We start from the raw sequence: 14977 nt of genomic DNA, 5'->3' as shown, positions 1-14977 counted from the left end.
CACCCTCAAAGGGTGATCAGGGCTCAGCTGTCCCGATGAAAAGGGTGGCCTCAGAGCCACCGGACAAAAAGGCTCAGAAGAAAGCCAAACATTCCTTGGAAAAGGGCTCTGTGTCTTTACCGAGGGGTAGCCTGGAGCTGTCAACTTCAAAGGATGTTGGCACCGATCGTCGGACCCATTTCCCTCGACACCATGACTCACCGTCAAGAACATCAACAGGCAAAGACAAGGAATGTGAGCATTCGGTGCCATGTCATCGCACCCCATCTCCACAGCAGACCACCACAGTCTCAAAGGAGAAAGAGAGAGAGAGATAGCATTTGGTGTCACACTGCTGTACTACATCTCCACAAGAGGAGACTAGAGAATGTTGTTCATCGAGACGAACCTGCACGCCATTTAGAGACCATCCTTCACCTCAGCGCCAACACTCTCCTTCTCTGAAAGGGTTGAAGTAACGGGAACTGGCTGATCAAGTCGCGTACCACTTTGCCTTCGGCAGAGGTTCTTTCCTTCTCGTCCTGTGAGGGAGATGTCTTTGAGGTACCTAACATTTTCTCTGATGCCAAGTCCTATGCCTCCAGGGACTCCTATTGCGGTTGATGTGAGAGATCCCATTATCATTGGGAACCTTGCCACCAGTGTTCCGGCTGCTTGCCACCGCCAACACATAGCTGCTGCATCTGCAATCCTTCAGAGAGGGCTTCTCATCTGGGGCAGTCGTTAGTGCTGAGTACTTCTAAGCCTTCTTTGAAGTCGAGTAAGCAGGTGCAACCATCCCTCGAAGTCGAGTCCAGCTCCAAAGACCAGGCTAGGGAATTGGATGGGGACTCTAATACTACCTTTCTTTCCTCACCTGATGACATCATTGGGGTCCCTTCCCCAGTGTCGCCAATGGAGGACATTAAAGCATATAATGAACAATTAGTCCAGATGGCTACAGCGTTGGGCATTGTTGTTACCCCCTTGGAACCGAGGGAGGCCGATCCAGTTATGGAACTTTTGTATGCTGCGGAAACTGCCCCATGCACATTCCTGTGGTTAAAGGCATTAGATCCATTCCATTAGCTAACTTGGGGCCAAGCCAGCATCTCATGCACCAGTGGCACATTAGGTGGACAATCTTTATAAGGTCCAAGAACAGGGTTCACAATTTTTATGTCAGCACCCGCAAAACAGCTCGTTGGTTGCAGAAACCCTGCCCTCTAAGGGCAAATCTGGCCCCCACTCTGCCCCCTTGGATAAGGAGGACAGAAAATTAGACATGCTGGGTAGAAAGCTCTACTCAGCTGAGTCCTTGGGTCTCCACATCTCCACCTTTGCTGCCTTGATGGTGAGGTATCAAATGTTTCTGTGGGATAGATTCTCACAGCTTGTTGGATACCTTCCAGGGGGAAGGCAATGCAAGCTGAGGGCTGTTGCCTAGGTAGCCATCAGCTGTACACAGTCCGCCATTCATTGGATGCCACTAGCAAAACCATGACCTCCAGCATACTTTTGAGGTGCCATTCGTGGCTCTGGTCTTCCACCTTACCACCTAATGCTAAACCGTGACTCGAGGACATGGCTTTTGATGAGAAAGCCTTGTTTCATGAGTCCATAGATTAATTCCTTCACAGATTCTGGAAGGACAGAATCATGGCCAGGTCTTTGGGTGTGATCCAACAAGCTCCTGCAACAACTGGAAAACCAGCATAGCCAAGGCCCAACATACTGTCAGCCCAAGGGATATAATTTCCACTTTGCCCCATATAGTAAGTAAATAGTAAGTAAATATTTATTTGTAGATAGCCAAAGGCCTTTACAAGGTATATTAAACTATAAAACAAGAAGATACTCTGCCCCATATAGCTACCAATCCCAGTCTAAGCCTTACTGTGCTCAACAGTAGCACAAAAGACTCCAACCTAAAGCCAAAGGTATAAAATCTGATTGTTCCTTCCCAACTCAGGCATCGTTAAAAAAGTCGATGGCATGACTAGTCTCAGATGTGGCCAAGGGGACTGAATTAATGTTTTATAAACATTTGAACAACTATGGTGCAACTTGGGCTAATGTTACCAATGATTTCTGGGTCCTCTCAATAATAAAGTCTGGTTATTTTCTGGAATAGTCTTGTATCCTTACATGTGGTCCTCTGTTGTGTTCACCTTTATGGGGACCTCCTGAGTTGCTCTAGGAAATTTCTGAGTTGCTTTCTAAAGATACTATATCTAAAGTACCCCCATCAAGTCCATGAAAGTTTTTATTCAAGGTATTTTTTCATAGATAAAAAGGAGGTGAAAAGAGACCCATCCTGGAGCTCCGAGCTTTGAATAATGTTTTACGGGTCAGGTCCTTTCAAATGGTCTCTATACCTGAAATTTCAGCTCTGTTGGTCTCTAACATGTACGCTGTTCTTAACCTTAAGGATGCATACTTTCCTGTGCATCTACAAATCATGTAGAAAGTACTTCAGGTTTACATGTGACAACAAACACTACTAGTAAAATGTGTTACCATTTGTTCTGGCTACAGCGCCCAGAGTCTTTTCCAAGTGTGTAGGGGAGGTTGTGGGATAACTTGCAACACAAGGTTGCACAATATTTCCCTACCTACTGATTGTTGCCTGCGGAGTCCAGTGAAGCCTTACTTGCCAATGTCCATACCACAATTTACTTACTAAAACATTTAGGTTTTGTCCTCAACCATAAGAAATCCAGAAAGAAAACCATAAGAAATTCATTCAGCCAATGAAAACAGTCAATTTTACTGGAGCACTGTTAGAGTCACAAGCAGGCACGCTCTTCCCACGACTTCAGAGGGTTAAGGCCATTCAGGTGTTGGTGGCAACCTTTAAATGGCACAGATACCAAAGAGCCATTAAGACCTAGAAGTTGTTAGGACTAATGGCTTCCATTACTGCTGTAGTGCCCTATGCGTGGCTATGTATGTGCCCACTCCAAAACTAGTTCATTAGGCACTTCAAAATCAATGTTGACCCTCAATGGAAAAAGTTGTCCATTCCCCGTTCCCTTTTGAAATCCTTGTATTGGTGGGAACTCAAGAGCAATCTCCTGGTTGGTGTATCATTTGGAGTACAATCTCATAAATGTCAGTTATTTACAGACGCTTCCTTGGGGGGGATGGGGAGCCCACTACAAGGGTAGATGGTCTGAATCAGAATCTGCCTTGCATATCAATATGCTAGGAGCTACCCACTATAAGGTATGCACTTGTTTCTTTTGCAGAACTCATTAGTGGCAAGATGCTGCTCATTGCAACAGACAAAACAGTCACAAAATATTACCTGAACAAGCAGAGAGGCACAGGTTCTATTGCACTGTGCAGCGAAGCCACCCTGATTTAAGAATGGGTGATCCAGCACAAGGTGGCCATGTCTACCATTCATGTAGCTGGGGCTTCCAACATCACCACAGACACCCTCAGCCGGGATGTTACCACCCACCACAAGTGGTTGCTGGATCTACAGTACCTTCAGCCCATTTTAACTGAGTGGGGTACTCCAACTACAGATCTCTTTGCCACGGAAGAGAACGCAAAAGGCACACAGTTCTGCTCCAGAGCTCAGTGGACCCCTGGTCCATAGGGGATGCATTCCAACTACATTGGCATGATTCCCTCCTTTACGCTTTCCCCCCAATTCTGTTACTGCACAAAGTCGTAAGGAAGATAGTGGCAGAACAGGCATCCGTGATCCTAACTGCTTCTTTTTGGCCCAAGAGGCCTTGGTTCCCCACTCTATGGATGGCCAAGGGAAATTACATCCCACTCCCTCTAGCATCAGATTTACTCACAATGGGCCCTATACAGCACCACAACATTCTGTCCCCCCATCTGACGCCTGGTTAATTGTCTCTTGAATCTTTTCTTTGACAGAGTAGCAAATGTGCTCCTGACTTCACGTAAACCTTCAACCAGTAAATCTTGTTATTTTTAATGGCTTAGGTTTGTGTCATGAGCTTCTGGAAGAGTGATCAACCCTCACTCTTGCCCTTTGTTCCAAGTTTTCAAGTATTTGTCATATTTGAAAGATGATGATTAAAGTTCTCTTTGATTAAAGTTTACCTCACTGCCTTGTCAGCATTCCATGACTGAATTAACTCGTTTTCTTTATTTGCCCATCCACTTTGTAAAAATTTTCTTAAAGGTCTCAATAATTTATTCCCACCAGTCAAAGTACTGGTGGCTCAGTGGAGCCTCACCTTGGTGCTGACACAACTTATGATTAAGCCCTTTGAAGCGTTAGCTACATGCAATGTCACTCAGTTGTCCTATAAAGTAGCGTTCCTAGTGACCATTACCTTGACTAAAAGGGTCAGTGACTTAAGAGCACTATGACATGACCCACCTTTCATTAGGTTCCATGCAGATAAAGTGGTTCTGCAAACTAGCCTAGAACATCTGCCAAAGGTTGTCTCGAAGTTTCACACTTCCCAGGACATCGAATTACCTGTTCATTTTCCAGACTCTCAATCCTCTAAAGACAAATCTCTGCACACTTTGGATCTTAGAAGGTCTTTGTTGTTTTATTTGAATCATACACAAGTCTTCAGAAAAGATCCTAATCTTTTTATTTGCTTTCATGGACCCAAAAAGGGGATATTGTGTCCTCTCAGACTCTCTCACAATGGGTTACATGGGCCATCCAGATGGCACACAGTGCAGCAGGATGAGACTATCCTTTGAAAATACATACTCCATGAGAGCTCAAGCATTGTCAACTGCGTTCTCAGTGACAGTGGACATATAGGACATCTGCAGGGTGGCTACCTAGCTTCATTTATGACCTTTATCCATCACTGTTCCATCGTTGTAGACACTGGGTCTGAGGCAGCTGTTGGGAGAGCAGAGTTACAATCAATACTTTTAATAATATTTACCGCTGAGCAGCCATACTCCCACCTCCTGAGTAGTGAGCTTGCCATTCTCCCATGTGGGACTGCACAGAGACTATGACAATGAAAAAACAGTGTTGCACTTGCCTGTAACTGTTGTTCATCGAGTAGTCTTCGGTACAGGCACACATCCCTCCCTCCTTTCCCCTCTGTGGGCTGTTTCAGCTCTCTATTCTGAGGCTCTTCCATGGCAGAACTGAGTTCTTCCAGAACTGAGGGATGGCCATTCCCCTGCCCCTCTGTAACATGGCCGTTTCAGTGGGATGAGCCATTGCCCATGGCAGCAAGCAGACAGATGGGAGGGGGGAAGCATCCCTTGTAGAAGCTTTCTACCTTGAAAGTTCTCCGCAGCTGGCTGGCACATGCCCATGTGTGCCTGCATGGAAGACCACTCGATGAACAAATTACAAGCAAATGCAATGCTGTTTTTATTCAGTTAGAATATTTCTATGCTGCCTCTTCAGAGTCCTGCTTGAAGCAGCTTACAATTAAAAACCACAGTGTTAAAACTCAAGCTGTTAAAACACAAGCCATTTGGCATAAGCAGCATAAAAATTACCCTTAAAACAGAAGCAACCCTTTAAAAAGCTGATGAAATAAAACACCTAATTTAAAGTCTGTGTAAAAAGATGTGTTTTAGCCTTGGGATTAAAGAAGTGATGCTGGCACCAAGAGGGAGGGTGTTCCAAAGGCGAGGTGCCACCACAGAAAATGTGCTGTCTCTAGTAGCCACCTGCCTCACCTCTGAAGATGGGGGCACAGAGAGCAGGACTAGAGAGGCAGATCTTAACAGGTGGGCTGGATAGAATGGGAGGAGACAGTCCTTCAGGTCCCCTTCCCTCAAGCCATGCCCTACACAGTGCATCTTCCCATCCTTTCATCCATGTGGGCAGCCATCTGGAAGACCGGAGAAGCTGTTTGCAGACATGTCAGTGGCACTATGGCCCCAGCAGTCCTCCCCCTTCTGCACTGATGGCAGTAGAGGCTGGTGTACCCAGAGGTGGCCCTGGGTGCTGGAAGGTGCCCCCATTGCAGAGCACTGGACACTCATGGTCAGTCCCATGTCCCTGAGGTGGCACATGGTGACGTGTGGGCATGCATCTAGTGATGGTGTGCAGAGTGGTCAGGACCCTTTCTCCTTTTTTATGCTCTTGCCTCTGTTCTGCTTGGTGGAGGCCTGTGCCTTTAAAGGGGTGGGGTGAGGGTTCCTGGCACATCACGGTGCTATGTGGGCCTGTTCCTCTCTTCTCACATGTACCCAGGGCTGACTCCCTCTGACTTCTGGTTGGTTCTCCCCTGTCCATCATACCCATGCTGTCAACATTCCTATGATGTCTTGGGAATGCAGTGGTGTGGTTGCTGGAGACGCTGGCACAGCCCAGCTCATACGGTCCTGTGTGTAAAGTGCCTTCAAGTCGCAGCCGACGTATGGAGACCCCTTTTGGGGTTTTCATGGCAAGAGACTTAACAGAGGTGGTTTGCCAGTGTCTTCCTCTGCACAGCAACCCTGGTATTCCTTGGTGGTCTCCCATCCAAATACTAACCAGGGCTGACCCTGCTTAGCTTCTGAGATCTGACGAGATCAGACTAGCCTGGGCCATCCAAGTCAAGGCCATATGGTCCTACTGTGCAGGTATTTGCCTGGTCCCCAGCCTGTGCAGTTTCCCCTTAGGTAAAGAGCCAGCGGCTCTGCCATTACATCAGCCATCAGCCTCTTCCACCGCTGCTGCCCTCAGGATTGTGCTGCTCAAGACATTTTTGTTTAATCTGTCACTTATGAAATTTAGCATAAGCATCATTTTTAAAAAATTTGGAATGACCCTAACATGCAAGATTTTGTTAAATGTTATGAATTTGCTGACTTCGCTAGCCCAGGCTAGCCCAATCTCAGAAACAAAGAAGGGTCGGGCCTGGTTAGTATTTGGATGAGCAAGCAATGGCAAACCACCTCTGAACATCTCTTGCCCTGAAAATCCTATGGGGTCGCCGTAACTAGACTGCGGGGATGGCAAAAAAATAGTTTTTTAAAAATTGCTAGTATTTTGTCATTTGTGATATTATGCTCAGGTATTAGATATGGGGAAAGAGAGTTGGTATTTATTTACTTATTTTATTTGTTGGATTTTTATCCCGCTCTCCCCAAACAAGTTGGGTTCAGAGCGGCTAACAATATTCCACGGCATAACAAACATACATGCAACATATTTATAGCACTAGGACTAATTATTTCACAACAAGAAGCCTTTTCATTTATTTTATGAATATGTAACTCTCACAATTTGGAACCCCATGGCGCAGAGTGGTATGCTGCAGTACTGCAGTCCAAGCTCTGCTCACAACCTGAGTTCGATCCCAACAGAAGTTGGTTTCAGGTAGCCGGCTCATGGTTGACTCAGCCTTCCATCCTTCTGAGGTCTGTTAAATGAGTACCCAGCTTGCTGGGGGTAAAGGGAAGATGACTGGGGAAAGGCACTGGCAAACCACCCCGTAAACAAAGTCTGCCTAGTAAACGTTGGGATGTGACGTCACCCCATGGGTCAGGAATCACCCCATGCTTGCACAGGGAACCTTTACCTTTACAGAAGGGGGAGGACTCACAATTACAGCAGTCAGGGCCTGCAGACAACAAACCAGCATTCTTTGTGTTAAAATTGTACCAGTCCCAGTAAAGTCCTGCACTCAATTTATTTGTACAGTTCTTTTATAAGCATGTGTTGTGTTGAGTGGGAATCTGAACCCAGGTCTGCCTAGCCCAAGTCCAGTACCCTAACAACTACACCACTCTATTTCTAATATGAATATTGAATCAGCATGACATGTTCTAGTCTGTGTTTCATTTTCTTTAGGAGTTGAAGCAGCATTTTGAAAAAGAGAAGCTACATTTAGAAGATGAAAAGAATCAGCTTCGACAGCAGTTGGAAAACCTGAGGGAAGAACTGACAGCCAAGCTGACAGCATCCAATCAGGAGGCAAGGATCAACGTTGTCTTTTCAGCTAACTGTCATGTGCATTAGACCATATTTAATCAATAATGATGTTATTCTTAGTTGATGTTTTAGGTTTGTATATTAAGCTTTGGTCAGTGCTTTTCAGTATAGAGTGAACAGTCTTCAAACTTTTTTACATATACAATGTTATATTATCCTACAAAAGATGTGGTAATGGCCACTAGCATGGGGTATCACAGGCCCAGTTCAGCAGTGTGCCTGGTAATCAAAATCACTGTTTACTAGTTACTGGCCATAACCTCTATTTAGCATTTGTAACTGGTAACTACACATTCCTTGTTGTTTGAACAGCGTTAAAAGCATGTCTTCAGAAATAAAGCCAAGAATCTATATATTTAATTTCCAAGTCTGGCCCCTGCCTGTGGAATCTTAAACCCACAGATAGGGAGCAGACTGACCCATACAGATGTTTCAGCAGAAACACGTGTGTGTGTGTAAATTTCTCCAATTTAAAAAGTAGCGTTGTCTGCGCATGTGCAGACAAACTCTTACCATTTGAGCTGGTGGTGGCAGAGATCCTCTTCAGCCCAGCCACCGTGTCTGGCTTCGCCCTTCAGGTGGGGAGGAGAAGCCAGGGGCTGCAGTGGTCCCAGCAGCATCACCCTTTTTGTGGGGGGAGCCTAGGAGCATGGCGGAACTCAAGAGCAGCAGGGGAACCAGGCAGGCCCGACCCCCCATCACTGTAAGATAAGCGATGGAAGGGAAAATGGAATTTCCCCTCCTCCATGAATTTTGCAGGCCCCCAACTTGTATCAGTATAGGGATGGATACATAAACTGAAAAATCCATCTTGTTCAAACCTGTGCTGCATTTGCACACTAGCACTCCTTCATAACTGGCTTTTTCTTTCACAATTCAGGATGTGAATGATTGTTCCCGTTCAGTGATAGTGCAGAATCCAATGACATGCAGATGCAGCCATGGAGACATTAACCTGACTAATCTGGGGTATAAGTGGGCCAAGTAACAGATGGCTTTTCCCGCTCTGAAGTAAGGTCAGCTTGAAGTGTTGGGTGTTTCTCGTCCCATTGCTTGGAGAGGCAGGACTAAAAATTAAACTGTTTCCTGTCTCGGGGCAAGGAACGCCCACACACTTCCAGTTTTACCTCCTGCCTTGCTGGAGAGAGGACGTTAGCTGCCATAGCAGGATTCTTTTCTCTTAGACAGCCTTAAAAAAGCTACCTTCGTTTTTCTTTCCCTGCCTTTTACCTTACCTTAATTACCTTGTGTGTTCAGTCTTTGTCTGTGTTACCCTCCCGTCCCGAGCCCTTCGCAGCGGCCTCGCCGCTTGCCTAGTCGGCCGTCACGCTGCAAAGCGAGGGAGAGAGAGAAAGTTTTAAAATGGCCACTGCAGCTCTTCGTTCCGAGGAGGTTGAGCTCCTCTCAGATGCAGACCAGGACAAGGCTCTTTTGGAAAAAGCCATGGCTGCTCCCACCGCTGGCCGCTTCGGCGGACTAACGGACAGGGAGCAGGGAGAAAGCCCCCTTCCCGAAGGAGGAGAAAGCCGCGGACGGCAAAGAAGTGGCAAAGGCGGCCGCGGTCGGCGCCAAAAAGAGCGGGGAAAGGATGGGGCGCAAATGACATCAAAGATCGAGTTCTGCCTCGACCTCTAAGGTCCCTGCCGGTTCCTCATCTAAGGACAAGCGCAGTATCAAGACGGCGAAGGGTAAGCCAACCCCATCCTCGACTGAGAGTGGGGCCCCTTCCAACCCTCCCTTGACGGAAGAGAGAGTTAATGACCTCATACAGAATACCTTTGAGAGCCACTTCCAAAAGCTTCAAGCTTTGGTGCTCTCTACTCAAAATCCTGACAGAGAATCAAAATCAGCTTCCCAGTCCTCTATCTTTTCTGATCCCATTCAGGGAACAAGCGGCAACCAGGCACTCTCTACCAGACAGTGGCTGACTAAGGCTGCCATGAAGTCCAATCCCACTAGGCAAGAAATGACCTTGGGGGAGGAGGCCTCCTCTGCTGGTCGGAATTCCAATTCTGAGGATAGAGAGGAGGGCAAATTTGTGTCAGACGAAGAGCTCCCAGTTGTCCAAGAGCAACAGCCCAGGCTTTTTAACGGTGATGACTACCAGTCACTACTAGCCAAGGCTCTATTCACTCTAGATCTGCTCAGTGAACCAGTCTTCTGAAGAACCTAAGTCCAAGGCCAAACGCAAGGGCTCTAAGGACTACTTTCCTCAGAGTGATTCCCAACCTATTAAGGTGCCACTCCCAGAGCATTTTGAAAATCTCATAAGATCAGAGTGGGACAAGCCCCTACATAACAAGCAGTACTCTGGGGCGGCAAGGAAGTTATATGACATGGCCCCCTATGCCATGGACATGCTAGAGCTGCCAGTAGTTGATGCAGCCGTTACTGCACTCCAGTCATCTGACTTTTTCACAGAAGATGGGGGGCGGGGCTTTATCAAGGATATGCTGGATAGGAAAATGGATTTCCTTTCCAGAAAGGTACACGAGGCCTCCGCCTTAGCCATCCAGGCTAACACCACTACGGCCTTAATAGCTAGGGCCACAAATGCGTGGACCAAGAAGCTTATTAAGCTCTTACCTACAGCTGATAAAAGAGTAACCGAAGGCCTTTCTAGGGTACTGCAAGCATCCTCCTTTATGGCTGACGCCTCACTAGACGCCCTGATATGTGCTTCCAGAGTGGTAGCTTCAAATACAGCCATTCGAAGAGCGCTATGGCTCAGGCCATGGCAAGTTGATTACAGTCTAAAGCCATTCTCCTAGCTCATCCCTTCAAGGGACACAAGCTCTTTGGTGAGAGACTTGATCAAATGCTGATAGACACCAAAGACAAGAATAAGTATTTGCTGAAGAATCAGAAGAAGGAGTTCAGAAGCAATCAGTACCCTCAAACCTTCCGATCCTCCCATACCCTGTCCAGATTCAGACAGGATCACAGGCACCCCAACTGGCAGCCACAATGTGGGTCCTTTCGGAGGTTTAATAAATTCAGTCGTTTCCCACCATACCAACCATTCAAGGGAGACAAATTCGACAAGTTTCCCAAAGGGAACAAACAGTGACGCCAAGATAGCACTAGTGGGGGAAGATTACAACAATTCCTCCCACATTGGAGCAGAACCCAGACGGATGCCTGGGTTCTACAGCTGATCCAGATACTTGATAGAGTTCAAGGCAACACCACTAGACAGGTTTTTCCCATTACCACAGTTCCACAACAAGGCCAAACACAACAGGTCACTCAAAGCAATATCACATCTCCTGGACATAGGAGCCATAGAAGAAGTGCCTCTTCTGGAACGATATACAGGAGTCTACTCCGTATTCTTTACAGTCCCAAAAAAGAACGGGACTGGCGGTCAATACTCGACCTAAAGTTTGTCAATCATTACGTTCAGAAGAGGCATTTCCTCATGGAGACTATACGTTCCATCATAGAAGCACTACGAAGGGACACTCACATGACATCAGTAGACCTCACGGAGGCGTACCTACATGTGCCAATCCATATGTCACACCGCAGGTTCCTGCGATTGAACTACTTGGAACTACACTATCAATTCTAGGCCCTCCCATTCGGCCTTGCCTCCGCTCCCCGGGTCTTTTCCAAGGTCCTGATCACCATTGTGGCATCGTTGAGACAGCAGGGGATTCAGCTACATTCCTATCTCGACGACCTAATATGCGCCCCTACCATCGAGAGGGCCGCAGAACACACCGACCGAGTAATACAATCCTTGGAGGACCACGGGTTCTTGATAAACCGAGCCAAGAGCTCCTTGGTGCCTACTCAGCGAATTCTTCATCTCAGAACCATCATAGATTCTCGTCAGAACAAGGTCTTCCTCCCATAGGACAAGGCCTTCAAAATAGCCAACGTGGCCAGGATCCATGTCAAGGCCCCGCACCACCGACTCATGGCGCTAGCGGGACTCCTTGGTTCCATGATCTCCTGCATAGGCTTAGGTCCCTGGATTCGTCTTCACTCCAGACCGCTTCAGAAAGCACTTCAGCCCTTTCAATTACTCATAGTGCACAAGATAGACAAACGCATCTCCTTGGACGCATCCATCAGAACCAGCCTTCTGAGGTGGGCCAAGACACAGAATCTCACTTCAGGTCAAGCCTATCTGCACGAGACGCCTGTACAAGTATTCACCGACTCCAGTCTCTAGGGTTGGGGGGCCACGGTCCAAGGCTCCTTTGCCCAGGGAACATGGTCTCCCTCAGAAACCAAGCTCCACATCAACATACTGGAGCTGAGGGCAATACACCTGGCTCTCCTACAATTCCAACAAACCCTGAGAAACCATCACGTCTTGATCCGCACGGACAATGTGGCATCGAAAGCTTATATCAACAAGCAGGGCGGATCCAGAGCCAAGCTTCTCAGTCAGGAGGCATCGATCATATTGAATTGGGCGGAAAAGAACCTAATATCCCTAAGAGCAGAGCACATCAGAGGCATTCACAACCTGGAGGCAGATTGGCTGAGCCGACAAAGGGTCACAGACAGGTTTGGAGTCCCGTTAGTGGATCTCTTTGCTACGGCACAGAATCGACAGGTAGCGCGATTCTTCTCCAGATACTACCACACGTGGGCCGAGCAGGTGGACACCCTCCTGATGCCATGGCCCAACGGACTGATGTATGCATTCCCTCCTCTACCAACCCTTCCGAAGGTCATCCGGAAGATCAGGATGGAGAAAGCAGAAATCATTCTGATAGCACTGAACTGGCCCCGCAGACCATGGTTCCCAGCTCTGATGGAGATGTCAATATGCACCCCATGGCAGTTACCAGCGAGTCCAGATCTCCTGAGGAAGGGGCCTATATGACATCCGGACCCCGGATGGTTCCACTTGACCGCATGGAGATTGAGAGGGCTAGGCTCCTAGGCCTGGGCCTTTCACAGCAGGTGACATCTACCATACTTCAGGCTAGAAGACCTTCCACACAAAGGATATATAACTACACCTGGAAAACCTTTGTTAGATAGTGCAACCGCAAGTTGGCCAACCCCACGTCGCCTTCCTTACCACACCTATTGGAATTTCTTCACAACGGAGTGCGACAAAATCTCAGACCAGCCACTCTCAGAAAACAGATCGCAGCTATAGCCTCGGTATGCCCATCAATAGACGGCTATGCAATATCTTCTCATCCTCAGGTAAAAGCCTTCATTAAGGGAGTTGAAAAGACTGCAGAGCCAGTAGTACATCGCTTCCCTACCTGGAGATTGAACACAGTGCTCACAGCGTTAACAAACAGACCATTTGAACCTTTACGTGAAGTCCCCATCAGAATACTTAGGATGTAGACTCTCTTTTTGACGGCCATCACATTGGCCCGCAGGGTATCAGAGCTCAAGGCGCTTTCCATACGCAAAGACTTGTGCATTTTTCACAAGGACAGAGTAGTTCTTCGAACAGACCCATCCTTTAACCCTAAGGTCCGCTCACGGTTTCACTTGGCCCAGGAAATAAACCTTCCCTCATTCTGTCCTAATCCTACCAATCCCAAAGAACGTAGCTGGCATACCTTGGATCTCCGCAGAGTATTACATATTTACATAGCTAGAACAGCGTCCATTAGGAAAACGGAATCCTTGTTCATATCTATAGCAGCACCCAACAAGGGTCTACCTATGTCTCGACAGTCAATCAGCTCGACCATACGAAACTGTATCAGAGAAGCTTACATTGCAAGCGGCCTACAGGCCCCTTCAGGCATCACCGCTCATTCACTTCGGAGTACTGCTACCTCGGCTGCTTTCTTCAAACAGGCATCAGCGGAAGAGATCTGCAAGGCCGCCACGTGGTCTAACCCGTCCACGTTCATTACCGTATCAACACCTTGGCATCCGCTAAGTCTGCTTTTGGAAGGCGGGTACTCCAACACGTGGTGGAAGAAGATGACAATTCAGAGTCCCACCCATAAGAATGGCTCTTGGACATCCCAACGCTTCAAGCTGACCTTCCTTCAGAGTGGGAAAGGGTCATTGTTTACTCACCAAGAAGGTCCTTTCCGCTCTGAAGTAGAAGGTCAGCTTGCCCACCCGAGAGTAGTCATCTTCTCAGGGTGGCTAGCAGAATTCTTCAGCCAACGTGAGCTCCAGATGAAGGCACAGTAGATGTAAAATATGGGACAACAAGGCGTTATCCTATTGTTCTTTCTTGTTAATGTTTCAACCAGTTTCCTGTGTTGTCAAGTTTGCGTGTTATTACAGTTATGCATTGTTATTGTTTTTTCCCTTGTCTCTACTAAGCTCGTTGTAGTTACAACTGGAAGTGTGTGGGCGTTCCTCGCCCTGAGACAGGAAACAGTTTAATTTTTAGTCCTGCCTCTCCAAGCAATGGGACGAGAAACACCCAATGCTTCAAGCTGACCTTCTACTTCAGAGCGGAAAGGACCTTCTCGGTGAGTAAACAATTACCCTTTTTAAAAACATCAAACAAATGTATAGCAGATAGGTCTGTAAGTAGCTATTTTATCTCAACACACCTCTACGTATATTAAGATCACTACTATGCTTCATTGATGAGTGGGAGTCTTCTCCAGCCCAGATTCAGTGCTCAAGTGCTGTTTCATTGTCCCCTTTCACAATTTTATGGGATCCTTTGAAAATCCTTCCAATACTGTGCCATAGATTTAAATTGTCTTGAGTAAATGTGTATCATCTGTCACCCATTTACTGTTTTTCTGTGCCATTTTTAAGCACATTACACTAAGGAGACCCTCACAGCCTGCCCTATTGTTCATTGATGAGTGGGAGTCTTCCCCAGCCCAGATTCAGTGCTCAAGTAGTTATGCCATGCTGGTTTTTTAATTTAATAAGCTATATTGATATGGCTGCATCAAACCACCTTTGGTATAATTTCATTTTGTAGATACCATGCAATCTGGAAGTTTGATTTCTTTTTATACTTGAGCGTACTCTTGGTCATTTTATATCTACCAGTAAATGATTCTAGATTTGTTTGTAAACTAAGGTTCTCCACCTGACACACACCTACACCCACCCCAAGTTATGGAGGCTTATGACTCGACCTAAGCCAGCTACTTACAGAGGCTTTCATACCAT

The 14977-nt window shown here is 47.0% G+C and overlaps 1 protein-coding gene across 1 annotated transcript in view; it reads left to right on the top strand.

Annotated features, from left to right (window-relative positions):
* FAM184A (family with sequence similarity 184 member A) overlaps positions 1-14977 on the top strand; it is a 115043-nt gene that overhangs the window by 55160 nt on the left and 44906 nt on the right. The window contains exon 6 of the mRNA XM_056856950.1: positions 7745-7867. Coding sequence (XP_056712928.1) covers positions 7745-7867 — 123 coding nt within the window. The remainder of the gene's footprint in view (positions 1-7744; positions 7868-14977) is intronic.

The sequence above is a fragment of the Euleptes europaea genome, chromosome 10, assembly GCF_029931775.1.
Source record: "Euleptes europaea isolate rEulEur1 chromosome 10, rEulEur1.hap1, whole genome shotgun sequence".
NCBI classification, from domain to species: Eukaryota; Metazoa; Chordata; class Lepidosauria; order Squamata; family Sphaerodactylidae; genus Euleptes; species Euleptes europaea.
The sequence above is the reverse complement of the archived record's forward strand: the minus strand, read 5'-3'. Positions and strand labels throughout refer to the sequence as shown.